We start from the raw sequence: 23,378 nt of genomic DNA on the forward strand, positions 1-23,378 counted from the left end.
AGTGGTGGTCCAAACTCAACTCTTTCTAATTACACCTTCTCTTTCTTCTCTTCTCCACCCTAATAATAAGATATATTAGATGATTAAGGAAAAGAAATAAAAGGCTAACACTTTGCGGATAAAAAAACAGCTCACCCTGGCCATACGCGCCTCCTTCTGCCGCAAGTTTCCTTACCATTTCGCTATTTCCGCGCATTCACAGGGCCAATTACGTCATTCAACAATTTTTTTATTAAGAAAAAACAAAGCTTGCTTAGAGTTATTTATTGTTTTTTGTACATACGTAAAAATGGTGACAGAGGAGTATATTAATTAATATTTATTGATTTATTGAATTCGAAGAGAACAACAACACACACAGAGAGAGGTGTGAAAAGGTGATGGTTTTTGGAGCTTCTGCAACGTCTTGCATTTTAAGAAGCACCTAATTCCGAATATCTATCTTAGCACACACAACCACCACCACCACCACCACTACTCCACCATTGTCACTGCCACTGCCACCTTCAATTTCAACCTTTCTCCAAAAATAACATAAAATCATAATCCGAATATCTCAGCATTCTCTCATTGCTGCATCAGCTACTCGCATTTTCGCTTTTTTTTTCCTTCCGGTAAGTCGGTGGTGTTTCTTCTTCTCACACTCAATCGTGGAATGCGTTGTTAACTTCCTCGTTTTTTATTTCTTTCTTTTTATTTCTATTTTTTTTCCATCCACTGATAATTCCTCCTGTAATACAGCTTCTATTGCTTGATTTCTCTTTCAGTTTTTCTTTTTTTTTTTTACGATTACTCGCCATTGTGGCGATTTTTCTCTCTTTCTAAATCTCTTTTATTCTCGGTTTTTGTCGGTGACTCGAAGTTGTGTTCAGAGCGCTTCCAATTCAATTGCTGCGTTCGTATTCCATCTTCCTTCTTTCTAAATTAGGAAGAACGAAGTCGTAAAGTGTTCAATTCGTCCATTCATTTCTAAAAAATCGATACAATTTTTCCTCAGATTAATTAATTTCTATATTACATATTTTCCATTTTTTAAAAAATTCTTGATTAATTTGGATCTAATTTAGAGCCACGAATTCGTAATCGAGGCTTTACAATTGAGTGCGTGTGAATCACACGAGATTGTTTTAGCTTAAACAGTGTTCTCAGGTTCGAGTATTGAATATTCTTCTGTGAAAGATAACCTGAGCTCTTTTTTTTTTTTTTTTTAATTCTTTCTGAAATATCTTTCATTTTCAATTTTCGGAAGAGAAAATGCATTTTTGTTGGAGTGTACGGTTGTATGACATCATGGGATAAAGAATAAGGGAAGTCGATGGTTAAATCTTGGAGATTGCAGTTAGCATCATTGGCTTATGTTAGCTCCTGTGGCCTCACTCACTGTGTGAGTGAATGCATCAGCATCACAGTTACAAAATAAAGTAACATGAGTCAATCAGGGACCCAAAATGGGTGCCAAAACTATGAGCAATCAACAATTTGGCCTTGCCCTGTTGCACTGTTTGCTTTTGGGGGTCGTGTCTTGTGTGTTTTTCTATCGCCACCGACACTACCGACGAGTGCAAAATTATGAGTCATTTACTTTTGAGTAGTGTTGAAAACGGAAGCCACTTGTGTGATGCTATCGTGATGGCCTTTTGTGAATCGGTGGGGATGGTTGAGTATTCGTATACGGTTTGAATTACTATTTGTTAGTGTAATAATACAGTAGTATGTGTGAGAATTATTTTTTATCATGTTATTTATCCACTTACTTTGTCGATTAATCTTTGTGCGAAAACTTAGACTATGGATTGTTTTTTTTCCCTCACTTTTTTTCATTTATAAAGTTCGAAACCAAAATCTTACCTAGGAATTAATTCTAGTACCACTGAGACCAAGTTGGTGTTTATGCATGTGTGGGAAATTAACAGAGCCCACTGGGTAAAAAATGAAAAAAAGAAAAGAAAAAGAGAACTTGCTTTTAATTGTAAGTTTTAACTGTTTTTTGGATTATAGGGTGTCCGTACTTTTCAATGGACCGACGCTGGCCATGGAAGAAAAAATCGTCGGACAAGACCGTGCTTGAGAAAGCAGCTGGCGAATTGGACTCTGCTGCGGGTGCTGGCACTCAGGTATGTATTCACTGTCGTTTCGCAAAAGCTAAGAACTGGTTTCATCTAAAAAAGATAAGAACTAGTTTCTAATATTTGTGCTGCAGGAAATTATCCTATATTTTTTTTCCTCACCTTCTTGACTTCCACGTGATAATTTCAAGTTTTAACTAGAGGAAAATGTCCAAATTGGTCCCCCCCTCCCAAACAATAGGGTAGGGGATGTTTTAGTCCTTTTGGGTTAACTTTTTTAAGGACCAATTGGGTCATTGATTATTTTGTCAAGGACTAAATTAGTACATGATTAACTTCTTTTGGGACTGTCCATATGCTTACAATGGAGAGAAAATGACCGGAGAACTAATATGTTGTGTCCCACGTTTGTAATCTTGAAGGACTACATGATTATTATTATTATTATTATTTTTCCTCTCTAGGGACTAAATTGTCTACTGTAATTTTTTTCAAGGCTCAATTAGGACCTTTAACCATTATTTGTGTCTTTAATGTTTTTGCACACTTTTACATAAGATCATTTTTTCGTTTTTTGTTTTTGGGTTAACAAGAAGCCGAGCTACGTCCAAATCTCTGTAGAGTCATATTCCCATCTGACTGGTTTGGAGGATCAAGTGAAGACATATGAAGAAAAAGTTCAGACACTGGAGGAAGAGATCAAGGAATTAAATGAAAAACTGTCAGCAGCTAATTCAGAGATAAATACCAAGGAAAGCTTGGTAAAACAGCATGCTAAAGTAGCAGAAGAGGCTGTTTCAGGTATACTGCTTTAATGGTTCCTATTTCTATACATTCAAACCTCAAAGTCTTCCTTAATTTGAAGTGTTTTTTATTGTTCTTGGAATTAAAATTCCACAGGCTGGGAAAAGGCTGAAGCAGAAGCTTTGGCATTGAAGAACCATCTGGAAACTGTCACTCTTGCAAAACTTACTGCTGAGGACCAGGCGTCACAGTTAGATGGTGCTCTTAAAGAGTGTATGCGTCAGATAAGAAAGCTGAAGGAAGAACATGAGCAGAAAATACAGGAAGTTGCTCTGATAAAAACTAAGCAATTGGACAAGATTAAGGGTGAGTTTGAGGCTAAGATAGAGAATTTTGAACAGGAGCTTCTCAGGTCTGCTGCTGACAATGCCGCTCTGTCAAGGTCCTTGCAAGAGCGCTCTAACATGATAATCAATTTAAGTGAAGAAAAAGCTCATGCTGAGGCTGAAATTGAGCTTCTCAAGGGTAACATTGAATCATGCGAAAGAGAAATCAATTCACTCAAATATGAGCTTCATGTTATTTCCAAAGAGCTTGAGATTCGCAATGAAGAAAAGAATATGAGTATGAGGTCTGCAGAAGCTGCTAACAAGCAGCACATGGAGGGTGTTAAAAAAATTGCTAAATTAGAGGCAGAATGCCAAAGATTACGTGGTCTAGTGCGGAAAAAGTTGCCTGGTCCTGCTGCACTTGCACAAATGAAGCTAGAAGTTGAAAGTCTTGGTCGAGAATATGGAGAAACACGATTAAGGAAGTCTCCTGTCAAACCTTCTAGTTCTCACATGTCCACATTGCCTGGGTTCTCCCTTGATAATGCACAGAAATTCCACAAAGATAATGAATTTCTTACAGAGCGTTTATTGGCAATGGAAGAAGAGACCAAGATGCTGAAAGAAGCTTTGGCAAAACGTAACAGTGAGTTGCAGGCTTCAAGGAGTAGTTTTGCTAAAACTTTGAGCAAACTTCAAATTTTGGAAGCACAAGTTCAGACAAGTAATCAGCAGAAGGGATCTCCTCAATCCATCATCCATATAAATCATGAAAGCATTTACAGTCAAAATGCAAGCAATGCACCAAGCTTCATCTCCTTGTCTGAAGATGGAAATGATGATGTGGGAAGTTGTGCGGAGTCTTGGTCTACAGCAATTATCTCTGAGTTATCCCAATTCCCTAAAGAAAAAAATACTGAAGAATTGAGCAAATCTGATGCCACTAAAAAGTTGGAACTAATGGATGACTTTCTGGAGGTGGAGAAATTGGCTCGGTTATCAAATGATTTCAGTGGAGTTTCAGTTACTTCAAACAATATGGCAAATGAAACTGTGACCAATGATGTATCAGAGGTCAGTACTGAGAAAGATGTTCCCTCTAACACCCAAGATAATAGTGAGCCAAATCCATTGCCTAGTGAGGTTTCTTCTGCTGAGGAATTGTCAGCACCTGATCCCCAATCTGATGTTCCAGCTGGCTTGTCGCTAGCAGAGCTTCAATCAAGAATATCATCAGTTTTTGAGTCCACGGCTAAGGGTGCTGACATAGAGAAGATCCTGAAGGATATTAAACACGTTCTTGAAGAGGCATGCTGCACTTCCATCCAGAACTCTGTATCTGCCATTCCCCATGATGTCAAGCCTTCTGATACTACGTGTGATGAGCAGGGTAATACTGAAGATGCTGCTGGCTCAAATGCAGAAAAAGAAATTATTTCGTCCCAGCAACCTATAGAATATGTGCAGATGACTTCGGATTTAGAAGTCGCAACTTCTCAAATTCATGACTTTGTTTTGTCCCTAGCCAAAGAAGCAATGACAGCTCATGATATATCTTCTGATGGAGATGGAATAAGTGAAAAGATGAAGGAGTTCTCTGTCACTTTTAATAAAGTTACATGCAATGAAGCAAGTTTGCTGCAGTTCGTTCTTGACCTGTCTAATGTTCTAGCCAAAGCAAGTGAATTCAGATTCAATATCCTTGGTTATAAGGGTACAGAAGCTGAAACTAACAGTCCTGATTGCATAGATAAGATTGCTCTGCCAGAAAATAAGTTAGTTCAAGACAATTCATCAGGAGAGAGATATCAAAATGGTCATTCACATATTCTTAATCCCTGTTCTGATCCCGAGGTTCCTGATGATGGAAATTTGGCCCCAGGCTATGAATCAAATGCCACGTCACAGAAGTTCTCAATGGAGGACTTCGAAGAATTGAAATTAGAGAAAGAGAAGGCAGTTGCTGATCTGTCAAAGTGTGCTGAAAATCTTGAAATGACCAAGTCTCGATTACTAGAGACAGAGCAATATCTAGCTGAAGTTAAATCACAATTGGCTTCTGCTCAAAGATCAAACAGCCTGGCTGAGACACAACTAAAATGTATGACAGAATCTTACAGGACAATTGAAGCACGCACAAAGGATTTTGAAACTGAGCTTAATCACCTGCGAATGAAGACAGAAACTCTGGAGAATGAACTTGAAGATGAAAAGAAGGCTCATGAAGAAGCTTTGGCTAAGTACAAGGAGATAGAAGAACAACTACAAAGGTTAGAGACACATTCAATATTATGAGTGCTGAAATTACACATTCGGCATAGTCCTTCCCTACTTGCAAGTTTTTTATAACAGCATTTGTTTTTTGTTTATATTGGTTTATGTAAGAAGAATCAGGATAATAGTAGCATTGCATATATTTAATTTTGCTGCCAACATTAACTTGGGACACATGTTTTCAAATATTTTATGTCAATCTCTCGTGCTGGTTCCATTTCTAGTTCCTAATTTCCCATGTTACTCTGTCTGTTAGGAATGAGAGCTTAGCTGCTGATAAAGACATTAAGACTAAGCAGGTAAAGCTATAATTCCATTCAAATAGACAGCCATATGTTGGATTTAATGTTGCATTGCTAAATACATGAAAATATTATTAAGGTGGAAAACATTAAGATCTAATGCTAATATCATAATATGTATTTCTATCTGGGAGCCTTTGTGATGAGTTGACAATCTAAAATTGTGTTTTTTTCCCCTTTATCATAGGAGAGAAATTTGGCAGCTGCTGCTGAAAAATTAGCTGAGTGTCAAGAAACCATATTTCTTCTTGGCAAGCAGTTAAAATCTCTGCATCCTCAAACAGAGCCAATGGGATCTCCTTATTCAAAGGCCGAAGGCTTCACAGAGTGTGAACCTAATAGCCCAACTTTTCAGGATCAAGCGGAGATGGACAGTGCTAGTTCTGCATTTGTGCAAAGACTGGGTGGAGAGTCCCCCTTACATTTTTCTAACAGTTTATACAGTCCATCAGATAATGAATCAAACTTTCCAGCCATATCTTCTGTACAGAATCCAAACCACAGGCCTACTAAGTCAACCTCTTCGTCAGCTTCTTCCACTCCTACACCGGAGAAACACACCCGAGGTTTCAGTAGATTCTTTTCATCTAAAGGAAAAAACGGTCATTGAGCATGCATGACCGATGGGCATTCGTTACTTACGGAGCCAAGCAGCAATGGCATTTGGAAAGCATCAAGGTTCAATCCCCTTCATGATTTAACAGAATTGAGATTTTGGGAGGTTTGTGTAGGATGCCATGAATATCGGGTGATTCTTGTATCTAATGGTTGTACATGGTAAACATATGTTTTTTCTTCTTTTCCTTTCCATTGTTTTATTCTCTCTGTTCTGTAATTTAATTAGCAGACATTGACATAGCCTCTCAACTATTACAGGATATGTTGAATATTGTTGTATTTCACAAATTTATGCAGCATACCTTGATTCTTTACCAACGACAATGGATAAATGATTTCTCAAGTGAGATAACCAGTGTCAGAAATGACAAAGATTTCAGCATATAAAATAGAACTAAAAATTGCTTTTCTTCCCTCATCAAAGGCAGTACAGAGATAAACAGAAGTGAAACCTCTCCTCTCGAAAATTTCATACCCTTCCCACACATTGTTTCAGGGAGGGCTCTCTAATCACTGACGAAGGAATATAAAAAGGCCATGTTTGAAATTGAGCCTCCAGGAGTATAGAAGAATGAGCTTCCCTGTAGTACTTAGCAAATAGACCAAAATGTGGTTAAGTATGATATTACAAGCGAATGCAGCTCAGATTAGATAAAATTCTACATCTCTCAATGTGAGAGAAGAAAATGATAAAATAAACAATTTTTTTTTGGTTCTAGAATTAAGTTATTTTTCTCAACTTTTTAAAAAAGCTCCTTTTGTTTAATTTCTCTTAAATTAATATACTGCAAGATAGTAGATTAGATAAACTTCTAAATCTCTAATGTAGGAAAGGAAAATGATAAGGTAAAATAAAATAATTTTTTATGCTAAAATAACGTTTTTTATCTCAATTTTTTAAAAGCTCTTTTTTGTTTAATTTCTTTAAAAGTTAAGATACATAAATTTAATTTAAAGGAAAAGTTTTACTTTTCCCCATTTTTTTAAGTATTTATTGAAAATTTTAACCAAATTAAGAAATGATTCCAACTAATATTTGGCACAACTCATAACTAGTTAGCTTAAATAAATCTAAACCAAATTGGCAATTTGCAGTGATAGGGATTTAGATTTCACTAAATGTGATATTTGAATTAATCAATATTTTTCTAAAATTAATAAGAAATGAATTTTTTAAAATTTAAAATAAGTATACGAATATTTTCAAAAACAAATGATCCCTAAGCAATAAATAGCGTATTTAAATCTTAATTAATAAAATGTTTATTAAACGGGCATTTATTTGTAAATTTGAATATTAATTTGTTGAAATAAGTTAGGAAAATGTCTTAATAATTTCTCTATGAAATTTAATAAAAGAAAATAAACATGAATTTAACTAAATTCATTAGATATCCCTTAATTAACAACATATTGAAGGAAACAAAAGAACAGACTCACGTAAACAAACTAAGATATATATGACTATCCTATGTTATCAATACACCTTCCACTGAGCTGTAATTCCAAGGGGATTGGATTCACATTCAAAAACTAATGATAAAATATTTAATCATTATATTTAGAGTAATATTAATAATTTTGTTGCTGAATAAGATAATAATAATTAAATAGTATGCATTTTGAATCGATAAATTTACTGGCAAAATTAAAATTAAAGTCTTTCTAATAATAGTAATTACAACTACTATTATTTGCAATCTTTTGTTTTTGGTAAATATTATTTATAATCTTTAGCATTATTTCACTTTCACATAAAAAAATAATAATATTATTCTTAGGACACATAGACCGTAAAATATCTAGCCGCGCCGAGCCCTTAAACATAGGCTACTGCAAAAAGACGAAAAAGCACTCTTAAATATCATAAAAACTCTGTAAATCTTTCAGCGCTTAGCGAATTTCGGAAAGGGCAGTTTCGTCCCTTCGATCCAATTCGGTGCCCTAGCAATCCAACGCGCGCGCGAGTCAGTATTATAGCGCAAACACAAGTAAGGAATCGGCGCGCGCAGTAGAAAGGAATCAGTGTTTGTGTGTTTCGCATATTCTATTCTTCTCCGTTTAGAAATTTAAGAGAGAATTGGATAAGAGAGATTTTCGTTTTCGGTTTCGGCGAATTGAATCTGAGTGAACGATGGGAGTTCCAGCGTTCTACCGATGGCTGGCGGAGAAGTATCCGATGGTGATTGTGGACGCGATCGAAGAGGAACCGGTCGTAATCGACGGCGTTCAAATCCCCGTCGATACGAGCAAGAAGAACCCTAACAACATCGAATACGATAACCTCTATCTCGACATGAACGGCATCATTCATCCTTGCTTCCACCCCGAGGATAGGGTAAATTCCTCTTTATAACTTGATTTTGTTTGTTTATTATTTTCTGAATTTCGTCAATGTGAACGGTTATGCGTTGTTTTTGTTGCAGCCGTCTCCGACGTCGTTCGATGAGGTGTTTGAGTGCATGTTCGACTACATTGACAGGCTATTCATTATGGTGCGGCCGCGGGAGCTGCTCTATATGGCTATTGGTGTGTGTGCGCGTTTGTGTGTTTGTTTCTACGTTTTGTAATTACTTGTGATTTGTAATTTACGTTGTTTTGTTATTGGCGAGGCTTATTTGTTTTTTTGGTTCAACTTGTAGACGGTGTTGCGCCGAGGGCGAAAATGAACCAGCAACGGTCTAGGCGGTTTAGGGCTGCGAAAGATGCAGCTGATGCGGTATGTGTTGTGCTAATTTTTTTCTTCTCTCCATTCATTGCGTGTTGATGGTTTTTGGATGCTTTGAAATTGAGATGCGTTATGGACTTAATTCTCACGTGTTTGTCAGTATCTAGTAGAGAAATATTATTTGTACAACAAATTTTACCCCTTTAAGAGAGAGAAGTATGAGATGTAGTGATGTAATAGAGAGATAGAGACAAAAAATGGTTGTATGAAAGCACATCTCTATGTAGCACTTGTGGAATTTGTATGAACTTAACACTCTTTGCAAATTGCCATACTAGTTGGTAATTGAAAGCTTGAAATGTAAACTAGTATGATTACTGATGATATATTGAAATAGTGAATACTGTGGTCTTGGTCTTGAGTTTTAAAATATAAGTTCTTTTGTAACTGGTAGTGTTTGCTGCTTTTGTCCGTTCCTTTGTGGTTAACGTTGTTGCTGTCTTATGATACTGGTGTGTATGTGAGCAACTTTCTTCTGTCAAGAAAATTGTGAAATATTTGAGAAGATAACTAAATATGATTTTTGCCCATGTTTGCCTGCTTTTCTCGTGTGATAGGCTGCTGAAGAAGCAAGGTTAAGGGAGGAATTTGAGAAGGAGGGAAGAAAACTTCCTTCTAAAGGAGAGTCACAGACTTTTGATTCAAATGTCATTACACCTGGAACTGAATTTATGGCTGTTTTATCAATTGCACTTCAGTACTATGTTCATCTTAGGTTGAACAATGACCCTGGTTGGCAAAATATTAAGGTAGAGAGTTCATTTAATATAAACTGTTTGGCTGTAGCAAATGTGTCCCAGTGGAGAGGAGGATCTTAATTAATGTTATGGTTTATGCTTGTCTCTGAAGGTTATTCTTTCTGATGCAAATGTTCCTGGTGAAGGGGAGCATAAGATTATGTCCTATATCCGCCTGCAGAGAAATCTTAAAGGTTATGATCCAAATACACGACATTGCCTATATGGTTTGGTATATATCTTACTTCCAACATCTTGTTACTCTTCAAAATTTAACTTTGATTTTGTTTATAAAAAAAAGAACAAAGAAAGTCCAACTTCTTATTGACTTTCACTCAGTGTCTTCTTTTCTTTATTTATCATGGATATAATTAACTTGTTCTTATTATTTGGTGTCTGATGACAGGATGCCGATCTGATTATGTTGGCATTGGCTACCCATGAAATTCATTTTTCAATTCTTAGAGAGGTTTGTGCCTAAAGAGTTGCCCTTTGTCTCTGAAATAGAGCTTATTAGAGTAGTAAAATAATTACATGATGTTGACAGTGAAGAATGATTGGTATGAATTTTATGCAATGCTTTTGGGTCCTTTCCTGCAGACTTTGTGGTGATTGAATTGTTTGGTAAATAATGGGTTATTGCAGATTGTATTTACTCCTGGACAAGACAAGTGCTTCCTCTGTGGTCAGATGGGTCATATGGCTGCAAACTGTGAAGGAAAGGCAAAAAGGAAGGCAGGAGAGTTTGATGAAAAAGGAGAGGCTATTGTGACGAAAAAGCCCTTCCAGGTCAGGATTTGTAATTTGAAATTCATAAGTGCCATAAAGTTATCTTATATTGGGTATGACAACATATTTTTGTTACTCTAGTCCTTAATTCCCACTTCCTTTTTTTCTTTTGTAGTTCCTAAATATTTGGACTCTGAGAGAATATCTGGAGTATGAGATGAGAATATCTAATCCTCCTTCCGAGATTGATTTTGATTGCATTGTGGATGATTTTATCTTCATGTGTTTTTTTGTCGGCAATGATTTTCTACCACATATGCCTACACTAGAGATTCGTGAGGTCTGGTATTCTAGATCTCTTGTTCTCTCACTCCCTTTCTTTTTTATTTTCTATATATTTGGTGTGAATCAAATTTCAGGACTGGTCTTCTATTTTCTAGGATTTAGTTGTGGATTTTGTCCTTGACTTAACCTATAACTGGTCTTGGACGTATATTGGAGCTGTTTTTTCCCCCTTTTCTTATTGTTTGGATTTTGGTAGGTAATGTAAACAATTTGGGGCAAGTATGAAAATGATGGGTTTGTTCTTTTATCTAAATAATAAGGAACTGACTATCAAGAAAGCTTAAATTGTTAGATTGACCAAGGCTAAAGTGCTTTGGGTTGATTTGTTGAAGCACGAATAAAGTATCAAACCCACTCTACCTTCTCTGAAAATTAACTTAATTTAAAGCATGTGAGTGGTTATGTAGGATTTTGTTGTCTAGGATTAGGAACAACTATCCCAAAAGCTGAAGCTTTTAGATGGAGGCAAAACAGACATTATAATACATGCCATGAAAAAACTTTAGGAGTAGCTTATAGATCACATGCATTTCTGTATGTGTCTGTGTCACTGAATCCAAACTTTTAAAATATATGATATTGGACTATGAATCAGTCTTCACTGTTTTTAAAAGTAGTAATGGCTTTGAAATAAATATCTGTTTTTTCACATATTTTTGTTGGAAGATGAATGACAGTTTAGATGGCGTTTAATTTGCAGTGACCTAGAATTTCATGAGGTTTGCTTTGTATTCAGTTTTGGCCAAGTTTGGAATTTAGGTTTTGGGTTTAACTTGGACATGTAATAATGAGGCAAGCCATATGGTGTTATCTTATCAAATTATCAATATGACCTTTCCAATGGGTTTACTGGAACAGTCATAGAGAATGTAATCAGTGATTCAAACCTCAGTTGTTCTATATGAGTTAATGATTAAGACCAAATATATGGTGATTTTTTTTTTTAAAAATTTGCATGGCATGATTCATCGTATAATTTTTAAGTGCAGAAAAATGGGTCAGAATTTTATTTCTCTAAATTTCAAGAATTGTCTCAATGTTAAGGCAGAAAGATGTCCTAAACTTTGCAGTCCTATTTAATTCTTAATTTTTTTTTGTTTGGCAGTAATTATGGTGTTGTCTGTTATGATATCGGCCGTGTATTATCTGACCTGATGTGTGATATTTATATGCTGCTTTAGGTTATGTAACTGTCTATTTTTTGGGAATTTCGTTTTTTCTACATAGGGTGCAATTAACTTGCTGATAGCAGTATACAAGAAGGAATTTAGGGAATTTGGTGGTTATTTAACCAATGGAAGCACGGTACGTGATGGTAATGGGTGATTTGTGTGATATGCTGTGCCACTTTTCATCTAAATAATGTTTGTGTACAACTTTTCTTTCAGATAAACTTGAGCAGGGTGGAGCACTTCATTCAGGCTGTTGGATCTTATGAAGATAAAATATTCCAGAAAAGAGCTCGATTGCATCAGGTCTGATTACTCATTTTAGCCTGTGTTAGCTTTTGTTTATGGCCAAGTAGTACTGTAAATATTATTCTTTCCTAATCTTGAGAGAATTAAGAAAAGAACCCTGAGGCTTTGTTATGCAAGCATCTGAAGTTGTCAAGTTTTTCTGGCTGAATGATGATGTTTAAATTATTCAGATTTTTTCATGCACGTTGAATTGCAAGACTCTATGGCTTGCTTTCAATGTTTTCTCTTATCATCATGTCTAGTTGCATCTCTTTACCCTTTAAGGACTAGATAGAGAGAGATCATCCATTTGTGCCTATAGGCAAAGTGTGTATGTCACACTAAGTTTGACTGTTTAATTTTTGTCACAATTTGGAGCCATGTAGTATATACAAAGGGAACATTTTTGAAAGAGTGAGAGATAATAAAAATTTATACTCCTATGTAGTTTTTCTTCATGGATATAGATGCTTGACTTTCTGAAGGTGATTCTTCTTTTGTATTTATTGTTCTGCCTTCAGCGACAAACAGAAAGAATAAAGCGTGAAAAGGCACAGGCAAGGAGGGGAGATGATGCTGAGCCTCAATTTCAACCAGAGTCTTTAGTCGCAGTTTCACGATTCCATGGTTCTCGTCTTGCTTCAGCTCCAACTCCTCCACCATTTCAACCTTCTGGGCATTATAATTCTCAAGCGTCTGCATCAGTTAGAAAAGACAATAAAGAAGCATTTGAGAGGCCTCTTAAAGTTTCTAGGGTTTCTTCTGGAGCAACTGTTGCCGCTGCTATTGTTGAAGCTGAGAATAATCTTGAAATAGATGTATGTTTTCCTGCTTCAGGAGAGGCATTCTTTAGAACTAATATATGGGTTAACCTATTACTGGGTATGAGCCTGGCAAGAAATTTGTCATGTTCTAAAATCATCATTATTCTAACTTCTAAGGTTATTTCCTTTGTGTCTTGTCTGAGTTTAGTTTTCTTTTACGTTTCAGGCTCAAGATAATAAAGACGAATTGAAAACAAAATTAAAGGAGATACTTCGAGAGAAATCTGATGTATTTAACTCAAAAAATGCTGAAGAGGATAAGGTAAAACATAAGAGTTTTTACAGTTTTTTGTTTTGTTTAGTATTTTAGTTTTCCTATGCATTTATGCTTGTGGTTTTATTTGTATTTAGTACTCCCTACGTCCCTATTTATAAACATTAATTATTTTTTTCCCTTACAAATCCTTACTTAATTATTCTCTCTTCAAACATTAATGAGAAGCAATTTGAAGCGCATGCTTTGGATGGATTGCCCATTTGTTGTTGTTCACCTGATAGTATTGATTTATTCAGAATGATTTTTACTTGTGTATGCTGGGGACCTGGAACAAGTCCAAGTTATGAAATCAGCCTCTTGGCAACATAGTAGTGCTACCATTACCATAAACCTGTGCTAAATAGGAGCTTATAGCACAAAACTGTCCCTTTTTTTTTTTTTTTTTTTTTTGGGGGGGTGGGGGGGGGGGTGGTGTTGTGGATGATAACTGCCAACTTTTGATAGATATTTGTGTTTGGGTGTTTTAATGCAAATGCTTACTGCATCTTAATTCTTAGTTATGCTACAAGGACTGGGATGACCACATTTTGGAACTCAATTATGTGCAAACAAACCTAAATACTTTTTGGATCTAGGCTATAGATTAGTATATTGAGAAGTATGACATGCTTCCGTATGTAAACTTGCAATTGTGACTTTTATACTGCATTTTTATTTGTTGAAAGTTGTTTCTCTTTTTCTTTTTAAGTTATTCAGTTCATTTAGCTTATATTTGTTGTTTCAACAGATTAAGTTGGGAGAACCTGGCTGGAAAGAGAGGTATTATGAGGAAAAATTTTCTGCCAAAACTCCTGAGGAACTTGAAGCTATACGTAAAGATGTTGTAAGTTAACAAATTGAATTGTTACTAATTTTGATTCATATGGAGATTTGGGTGTTCTTATTGCAATTTATTGTTTAGGTCTTGAAATACACTGAAGGCCTATGTTGGGTGATGCACTATTATTATGAAGGTGTTTGTTCTTGGAATTGGTGAGTTCCTTTTCTAGCTTTTTCTGGAGAATTGTATGAGCCTGAAATTATGTTGGCTTTCATTTACCTTTAATATGGCACTTGTGGTATTTTTCTCTTTTCTCCCCTTGGATGATTAAATTTGGGATGACGTAATTTAAGGTGTTGAATACTTGGTTTTAAGACTAGTTTGGTTGAAACTGAAATTGTGTGATGCATGCTCGTGACTTTGTTCCTTGCCTGTTCTTTCATTGTTCTGCTGCAGATTCTTTACCAAACTCCTTATTTTATATTTTCGGTGAGTTTGGTTATCAGTGTTTGAGGTCCTCTCAGACTAATTCTTGATATTATAACAGCAACTGGTTCAGATGAAGTACAGAAATTATCTTTATTGGAAATTCTTCCCTCTGACCCAGCACCAGGGTGGTGGCATAGTAGAGGAAACAGGAAAAAATAACAGTACAATTTTACTGTTATTGAGAGACCAGTGCTCTCCTCAACAATGCCCTCCTACAATTTTGATGCCTTCTCTCCTTCCCTTTTCTGTCTATTTAATATTCTTTTTACCATATTTTGTAAGTAACTAGTGTTGGTCTGTTAACATGTTATGATCTATTCTAATGCGCCTCTATTCCTCCTAAGTCCTCACATAAATCACCTTAATAAGGGGTCATGGTATATCAGATTAACTTGTTTTAGTAGAAATGAAGAGGCTAAAATTTTATTGTAATGCGTGATCTATGAATAAGGTTAGAATTTTTTAAAGTACTTTGAAGTAAGTGTATGTTTGGTTGGGATTAATATGTGGAAATAAGCACTTTGTTTATTTAATCTCTGTTATCTACCTGGTTCTAAATGTGACTTCTCTTGATTTGTTAGAAGGTTCAGGTCCATAAGGTATTGGCTGATTTACAATTTAGCATCTTAGTTTTTTCTAAAATGTCAAGCACACATTAGAGATATCGATGTCTGATTTTAATTGGAAAACTGTAACTCCTACCCTATGATTACGAACGACTTCAATTGGACAACGTCCTTTGTTTGAATATGTTGGAACAAATGCTGTTTTGGGCCTTTAATACTTTCATCTCATCACCATCTTAACCACAGCACAAACATATTGGACTAATGTTTGCTGTGTGACACTGGTAAGGCTACATATACCTATCCTTCCTAGACCCACTAGGTTTTGGGGGGGAGGTAGGGGGACCTTGTGCACTGTGTTGCTTTTTTAGAGTTAAAACTCAGGAAATCACAGCTAGGACAATAATAAGAAAAAATATATATACTTCTATTGCCTGTGAATTTCATGTTTTCTTGATCCAGAGTGCTTCTACAGAAATTGCATGTCTTATTTTATGAATTTTATTTTGTTATAAAACAGGTTTTATCCTTATCACTATGCCCCCTTTGCGTCTGATCTCAAAGGCCTTGGTGAACTCGATATTAGCTTTAAGCTGGGTACCCCATTCAAACCATTTGACCAGCTTCTAGGGGTCTTTCCTGCTGCAAGGTTTGCTTGCTACACAACTTACTATTTTTGTAAAGAATTGTAGCTTTCTAAACTTCAGTTAGTGTAACATTGGAACTATCATATGTCTGCAGCTCTCATGCACTTCCTGAGCCGTATAGGAGACTTATGACGGATCCAAACTCACCAATCATTGATTTTTATCCAATTGGTATGTATTTATTGAAGTGGGCTATTAATTTGTTTTAGAAGTTCCACTGTATTATGATTTATGAGTATTGCTCCCTGTTGTTGTGTCTCAGACTTTGAAGTGGACATGAATGGCAAACGCTTTGCTTGGCAGGTTCAATCCTAATTTACCTTTGCCTTTTCTAGAGATGGCTGCATCATAGCTCAATATCATCTTCCTCTTTGCAGGGTATTGCTAAGTTGCCATTTATTGATGAAGTGCGTCTTCTTGCAGAAGTTCAAAAGATTGAAAACTTGTTAACAGTATGTCTCTGTCGTACTTTGAATTCAAATGCACATTTGGTTGAATTCACTTTTCTCAACTCCCCTCCCCCCTCTCCAAATAAAAATTGTTCACTTATTGTAGCTTATATTTTGTTCATATCCTATTTCTATTAAAACAAATAAAAGCCAGATGAAAAGCGACGGAATGCTATAATGTTCGACTTGATCTTTGTGAATTCTTGTCATCCTCTCTCTGCATGCATAAGTACACTTGACAACAAGTGTAAAAACATGCCAAATAGTGAACGGGCTGTGGTCAAGGAAAAAATCAACCCCAAAGAAAGGTCAGTGCATAATGCTTTGCAATTTTCTAAGAAAACATTTTGGATGATAAGGTTTTAATCAAATTTCGTTCTGATCATAGTATTGGATTTGTTGCATCTGATGGAGCATTATATATGGTCATGAGTCACAATTTGTCTCAGTATTATGATGTGGCAAGCCATAATATGATCTTTGAACTTGTATGGAGTATACATATTGAATTAAAAATTTTCTTTAAGAAAAAAATTTTGAGGCCTGTGTTTTTCATCTTTTGATTGATAATGAAACAGGATTTTGAAAAATGAGTCAATTAATACAGAATTGCTAGGTATCTATTACTTTTAAATTTAAAGTTAAGCTTGGTCATAGTGCATGTGAATCCTAGGAACACACTCTTTTAAACACCCTTTCTCTAATTGGTTAAAATCTATTGAAAACTACAAAGTTGGGAGAAAATCATTAAATATGATGTAGGACCCACAAAATTGTCAGTTTCAATAAATTTCAACTTATGAGAGTGTGTTAAAAAAAGTGTTGCAAAGTGTGTTCCCAATATTTCTCTGCTTGGATTACTGTCACTTTGAAACAAAATAATGTGCAGCATGGCTGATCAAAATGTGGTTTTAGGTAGTGGAGCATTTTGTCGCCAGTAAGCTAAATGCTGGTGATATTCCAATTTAGTTCGTTGTTAATTTAAGTCCATGTATTGGTTTAGTCACTTGGTTGATAATTTTGAAGTAGCCATAGGCCCATAAGCTGATGCTTTAAGCGATACATGTCATTTGTATATTCCAATTGCCACATTAATACAAGAACATATACATATTACTATATTATGATGACATGAGGGGGCCTTGTAAGTTTTTGGGAAGGATGGTGATTTTAGAGTAGCAAAGAAGCAATTGTTTGAGAAGTTGATAATGACTTTTTTCTCCAAAAGACGCACAATAGCTGCTGCTGCTGCAATAGAACTTCACTATAGTTTTCAGATGCATGAAATTGTCAAGTTTGTTTACTTTTTGTACTCAAATTCAAAATGACATTTTTAAGATCTTGCTGGACTATTTTCTGATGTTATTTAGGGATACATGCAGTGGTGGAATGAATGGTTACATATCCTTATGTGGTGGAGAACCTTGCCCTCCTATTTTTAGGTCTCCTATTGCAAGCATGGAAGATATCATGGACAATCATGTTATGTAAGTCTGTTGATGCTGTGTGTATAATTTAATAAGAACATGATTTATGGTCATATGGATCTGAAAGTTGCTGTGATTTATCGTATTTGCTTTTTCATACCTTGTTTCTCAGATGTGCAATATATAGACTCCCAGATGCACATAAACATATTACCCGACCACCACAAGGAGTTAAATTTCCAAAAAAGGTATTAAATTTAGTAGCTGCTCCTTATTTATACCCTCCAACTTCCAAGTCCCTTTCCCAGTCTAGTGTTCAATTTCAAATGTTTGCTGCAGACACTGGTCTTTCTAAAGTAGTATGCTTCCTTCTGTTTCGTCTACTGGTGGAAAAATAAAATTATGTGCTTTTTGTACAGATTGTTGAAATTGGGGATCTAAAACCTGAACCTGTTTTGTGGCATGAAGATTCAGGCAGGAGACACCATTCTGAAAATGGGAGGTAAGGCTTTCTTTTAGTTATATTGAGTTAAATTTATGATTTACTGTTGTTTTGCATGCAGCATCTGGTCGTCTAGTTACCTAAAACTGACAGGGGCTCCCTTTTTCTATATCAGGAAAAACCCTCCAGGATCTATTTCTGGTCGGGAGCTTGGGGATGCAGCACACAGACTCATTGTCAATTCCTTACAGGCAAAGGTTGATACTAATGGATACCGCCATCCGCATAATGGACCTCCTATATCTTATCCTGCACCCATGGGTCATTATCGACAACCAGTGCCTTCGTATGGTTATGAATCCAGCCCAGGATATGTTGCAATGCCGCCACCTATTTCAGCTCCCTCACTCCAAGGCAGACCACAGTTTGCACCTTACAATGCTGCCCCTACTGCTCAGCAGTATGGTTGCAATCAACCATACCCGCCACCACCAGTGGTGTACAATCATCCTCGTCAGCAATCAAATTCTTACGAAAGAAATGACTATCAGCACGCCAGATCAAATCATTATGAAAGAAATCACCATCAAGGTAGTGGGGGTAGTTCAAGGCATGGATATCAATCATCAGGAAATAATCACAATGCCAGGTTTAATAATTCACATGGTTCATATGGTAGTCACCATCATGAAGTTAGTCACCACAACCAAAACTTCCAACCTTCTAGAGCTCATCAGAATTGGACTCCACCAAACAACCCGAGTGGGCACAGGGATTATGGTCATCATTCATCCAATCAATATTCTTTATTAGATAGAAGAGGAAACAGGAATCCAATGCCCCCACCTGGTTACAGTCGCAAATAAATTCATTTCGTTCAGGGAATATTCTTCCCTACGAATTAAAAATTGTTGTACCATATCTTTTTCTCTCTCAATTAGTTGAGGTTTGAGAGTTGTACTTGTATTTCACCTATTAAGTCTAGTTGAGACAATACTTGACCAATTTTCCATTGAATAGATCAGTGTCAAATTATAACCCCCCTTAGAACTCAGGTTTGATAACATTTTTATACTTGATAGGCTATTCAATTGATTGTGTATTTTGTCCCGAGGCTGGATTGTAATTCACAAAAACTTATACTTTTATTTTCAGTCTATGGCCCTTGGTTCTTATTTTCTATTGATGTGTTGAGCACGGCTAATAATGAATTTTCTATTTGCACATTTGTTTACTTTTTTAACTAACTTAAAATATCAGTAGTAATTCAGGTTATAAATTAGTAATTTAATAGGGAAGTTATAAATTTTGGATAAGCATAACTTTTCCCTTGTTAGCCCCACTTTCTAGTTGTTTTAGTATTATTACTTAATTAAGTTTAGTCCCTAAAATTTTGGGATAATTCAATTTTGGTCCCCAAACTGAAAAGGAAATTCGTTTTTCAAATTTATTAAATACGTTTTTACTTCCTGCACTCAGATGACACTAATGGAAGTGATCAAAGTGGTGACGTGTTGGCATTTGATAGTCTCCACTTCCAAATGTCAGTCATCACTTTCGTCAATGTTCTTTGGCTCTGGAGATTAAAAAGTTATTTTTTGAAATTTGAGAAATTATTTTTTTCAATTTGGAGAACAAAAAACAGATTTGCTTCAAATTTCAATGAATAAAAACATAAGTCTATTATTATTATTATTTTAAAGAGCAAAATGTCTGAATCATAAATCCACAACACTTTGCACTCTCACAATCTTAGGTCTCCACCCCCAAATGGTAATCCTAAAACAAAAATCATTTTTGGTAACTCATTTTTATTATACTGGATTGCTAGTTGTCTACAGACCCCTATCATCACCAATTCAATGTCCAGGAACAACACTTCACGTATTCGCGTTTGGTTGACAGGCTTACACCTTAATAAAACATCAAACACTAACGGTGTTAATAGAAAACTAACGAAAAGATCATTTTGTGTCCATTTAGATAAAAGAACAAAACGAAGATTTTGAAATATAAAACACCAAAACTAAAAAAAATACATAAAATGTAATGGATCAAGATGATATTTTAATCAATATTTTTTTACAAGATATTTTAACCAATCTAACACTTAATTCTTCTACACTCGGAACACCTATCAACATTGTTCTTTAACAAAACTTATTGTCCTAATTAGCCAAACCATTATTTACTAAAGCTATAATACTCTTAATATGATGTAATGATGTCTTCCCTTTACGAAAAAGCACGAGGATATCATACATGTTTCCCCAAAAAAAGCATCCGATCATGGATTCCAAATATCTGCGAGCAGTGGTTTTCAATGATGATTGCCTATTATTTTTAAAGGATCACTATCAGATCACTTCAAACTATGCTAATTCAATACCATAAAATTTTTGGTTGCTAAATCTCCTATCTATTTATATAATTTAACTAATCTAAAATAGGAAGAGAAGAATCCACAGCCAATGATACCATTTAAAGATAATGGAAGCCACATTCGACATGCATCTTATTGGCCAACGCCATGGCCTGGCCATTACGCCTTTCACAATCGGCTTTTAATATTTATTTAGTATTAAGAATAGTTTTTTTTTCCCCACCTGATTAAAAGATGAGATCGTTTTTTATTCAAATTCAATCAATCTGATAAAAATTAAGAAAATCATCAATTTTTAAAAAAACTTTTTGTTTATTTTTTATTGTTGGAATTTCAATCGATCATGTCACAATTATTATCATTCTTTACTACCACTACATTTTAAATTTATGATTTCTTATAGCCTACTCAAACCATTCACTAATCAATCTATATTAAATCACTAATAGTATATAGTTTTATGAAATTTATTTTTGCAACATGATTCTTGGCTCTTCCAAACATGTCACCACGATACCATGGCTGTTCTCTACTTTCTTACTTTACCAATTAAAATTAGTAATGTGCCAAGTGGCTATTTCTTTAGCCAAAGCCATTGGAGTAGATATATAGTCGATAGGACGTAACCAACCCAAGAAAAGCCATCGAGAAAATAATAAATTAGTATAAGAATAAAACTTATATTTTTGTTAGCTATCAAGACTATACACCCCGAATTCTTTCTTGCCCAATAAAACTTCAAACAAATTAATAAGTCCCCTCATTCTGTGCTACCGAGAAAGAAAGATTTTGTGTTGGATTCCTCCTATTAATAAATTAAAATTAATATTTATCGATAGAAAAAAATGTAACAACTTCCACCCTAATTATCAAATTTATTTTCTGAAACCACGTTATCAACCTAGTGAATTTAAATAAACCTTGGTCAAACACCACCTAATTGAAGCACCCTTTCATAGTGAATAAACTATATATTCATTAAAAATTATATGTTCAATGTTCAAACCAACTCTATTGTACAGTCAATAATGTTGCTTGAATTAAATATAGGAATATGCAAGGAATGCCAGAGAAACATCACGTTCACGTTTAAGGCCAGTATTGCGTCGTTTATATTTATAACATGGCCTTGCCTTTTGGAAACAGCAGGCTCACTAACTAAGATTAAGAACTAGAGTTTTAGTTGAATAAATTATGAATGTAAAAAATGTGTTTTATTATTTAGTAAGCTTTGATATTTCAAATATCTATTAAATGATGTCATAACATATTATTAATAAGGGACAATTTAATATTGTTATATATTAATGATACACTAAAATTAAGCTCTAAAAAAGTATCATATTCTTTTGCAAGAATTACGTACTATACCAAAGGAAAAAACAATCATTTTTTTGTTATTTAAGACAAATAATGAAGGATCTTACTCAGTTAATTGAGTATATAGCGTTTAAGTTATTATAAACTTCTAATACCTGTTTTTAATTGCTCAAGATAAAAATTGACAAATCATAAAATCACAGCTGCGGAGTATAGGATTTTTCAAATAAGACATAGAAAGCAAAAAGAAAAGAGATGATACAAACACAATAAAGAGTCTACAACGAAGCACGAGGCAATGCAAGCACCAACTGAATTAGATAAGATTCTGGGGAAAGCTCTGAATTTGATAAGTTTGAATGGAGGAGGCGTGGAAGATTCATTCCTATTGCCATAATAGGTAGAGCACTCAGAAGTCCGAATACAAGTTTAGAAATCCTATTTTAATATTTCATATATTGAAAAGATCGAATACTAAACTAGTAAAGTATATCAGATAAAACTAAGTGGCCTCATGTATGCAGCACTAACTCCGAGAGAGGGTGATTCACCCTTGGCCATGAGAATTAACAAATGGCAACAGATTTCTCTTATGCTACCTAGCTAAATCTATTAGGGTTGTTAATTATAATATGATGAATATATGCATGGTTTGAGTAGTTTGTAACTTTGTATGAAATTTTAAGTTTAAATTTTATTGTTGTTATTGTATGAAAGAAAAGGTAGAATAGTTTTAACCTGACAAAGTTATATTGAAATTTTTTTGGTTTTTTTTACTAAATATTTGTTAAAGTAAAAGTAAACACAAAATTTTATTATAATTCATCGTGTAAATGAAAGATTTTTTTTTTCCCATGAAAAGGCAACAAACAAATTAAAGAACTGAGAACCCGAAAGATCCACCTTTTTGCATTGTGTGTTTGGAACAGGGATTCCACCAGTATTTTGGTTCCACCCATTATTTCTCACGTGGCATTATGAGTTTGGAAAGTGGAATTTATCATGAATTTTTTTATCCGATTTGCTTTCATGGGAATAATTATGAGATTGATCTTCAAATTAAAATGATAGTTAAATAAAATCCTTTCAAAATGGGTGATGAATATTTTATAAATAATAAAATGGGGTTGATTATAATGATAAGAAATAATTGAGTACTCCACTTTATACATTACATCGTAAGAAGTGCCTATATAAAAAGTTTACAATTTTATATGAACTTAAATAGTAAGATTAAGGACTATAAATAAATAAAAACATTTTATAGGATCAATATAGAAAAAAATTAAGAGAATTAAAATGAAAAAAATCCCAATATTATAGGAATAAAAAAATTGTTTAAATCTAATTATTTTAAAGAGGTTCAGATTTAACGGAAATTTTAATAAAAAATATTTTTTTAAAAATATCTAATAATTTTAATATATATATATATATATATATATATATATATATATATATTAAA

The 23,378-nt window shown here is 34.6% G+C and overlaps 2 protein-coding genes across 6 annotated transcripts; both read left to right on the forward strand.

The window, feature by feature from the left end:
* The first annotated feature begins 295 nt into the window (after positions 1-295).
* Positions 296-6,621, forward strand: LOC100789223 (filament-like plant protein 4). Of its 3 annotated transcripts, none has more exons than XM_006596500.4 (6): positions 296-614; positions 1,999-2,114; positions 2,660-2,867; positions 2,967-5,409; positions 5,670-5,712; positions 5,903-6,621. In XM_006596500.4, the coding sequence occupies exons 2-6, from the start codon at positions 2,016-2,018 to the stop codon at positions 6,323-6,325; spliced, it is 3,216 nt and encodes a 1,071-aa protein (XP_006596563.1). In that variant the 5' UTR covers positions 296-614; positions 1,999-2,015; the 3' UTR covers positions 6,326-6,621. The 3 variants fall into 3 exon arrangements, with proteins under 3 accessions (XP_006596563.1, XP_040864807.1, XP_006596564.1); XM_041008873.1 differs by having other exon boundaries at positions 2,663-2,867; XM_006596501.4 differs by having other exon boundaries at positions 359-377.
* A 1,691-nt stretch (positions 6,622-8,312) lies between these two features.
* On the forward strand, positions 8,313-19,364 carry LOC100785683 (5'-3' exoribonuclease 3). Of its 3 annotated transcripts, none has more exons than XM_006596499.4 (23): positions 8,314-8,671; positions 8,760-8,862; positions 8,976-9,052; positions 9,619-9,810; positions 9,911-10,030; positions 10,205-10,267; positions 10,444-10,587; positions 10,703-10,867; positions 12,100-12,177; positions 12,261-12,347; positions 12,851-13,147; positions 13,320-13,415; positions 14,158-14,253; positions 14,332-14,402; positions 15,766-15,894; positions 15,987-16,063; positions 16,155-16,195; positions 16,270-16,344; positions 16,492-16,649; positions 17,712-17,828; positions 17,941-18,016; positions 18,188-18,270; positions 18,386-19,364. In XM_006596499.4, exons 1-23 carry the CDS (start codon positions 8,468-8,470, stop codon positions 19,074-19,076), a joined length of 3,240 nt encoding a protein of 1,079 aa, XP_006596562.1. In that variant the 5' UTR covers positions 8,314-8,467; the 3' UTR covers positions 19,077-19,364. The 3 variants fall into 3 exon arrangements, with proteins under 3 accessions (XP_014622667.1, XP_006596562.1, XP_003545041.1); XM_003544993.4 differs by having other exon boundaries at positions 17,724-17,828; XM_014767181.2 differs by lacking the exon at positions 10,703-10,867 and having other exon boundaries at positions 8,313-8,671.
* Positions 19,365-23,378: the final 4,014 nt, after the last annotated feature.

The sequence above is a fragment of the Glycine max genome, chromosome 14, assembly GCF_000004515.6.
Source record: "Glycine max cultivar Williams 82 chromosome 14, Glycine_max_v4.0, whole genome shotgun sequence".
Lineage (NCBI taxonomy): Eukaryota > Viridiplantae > Streptophyta > Magnoliopsida > Fabales > Fabaceae > Glycine > Glycine max.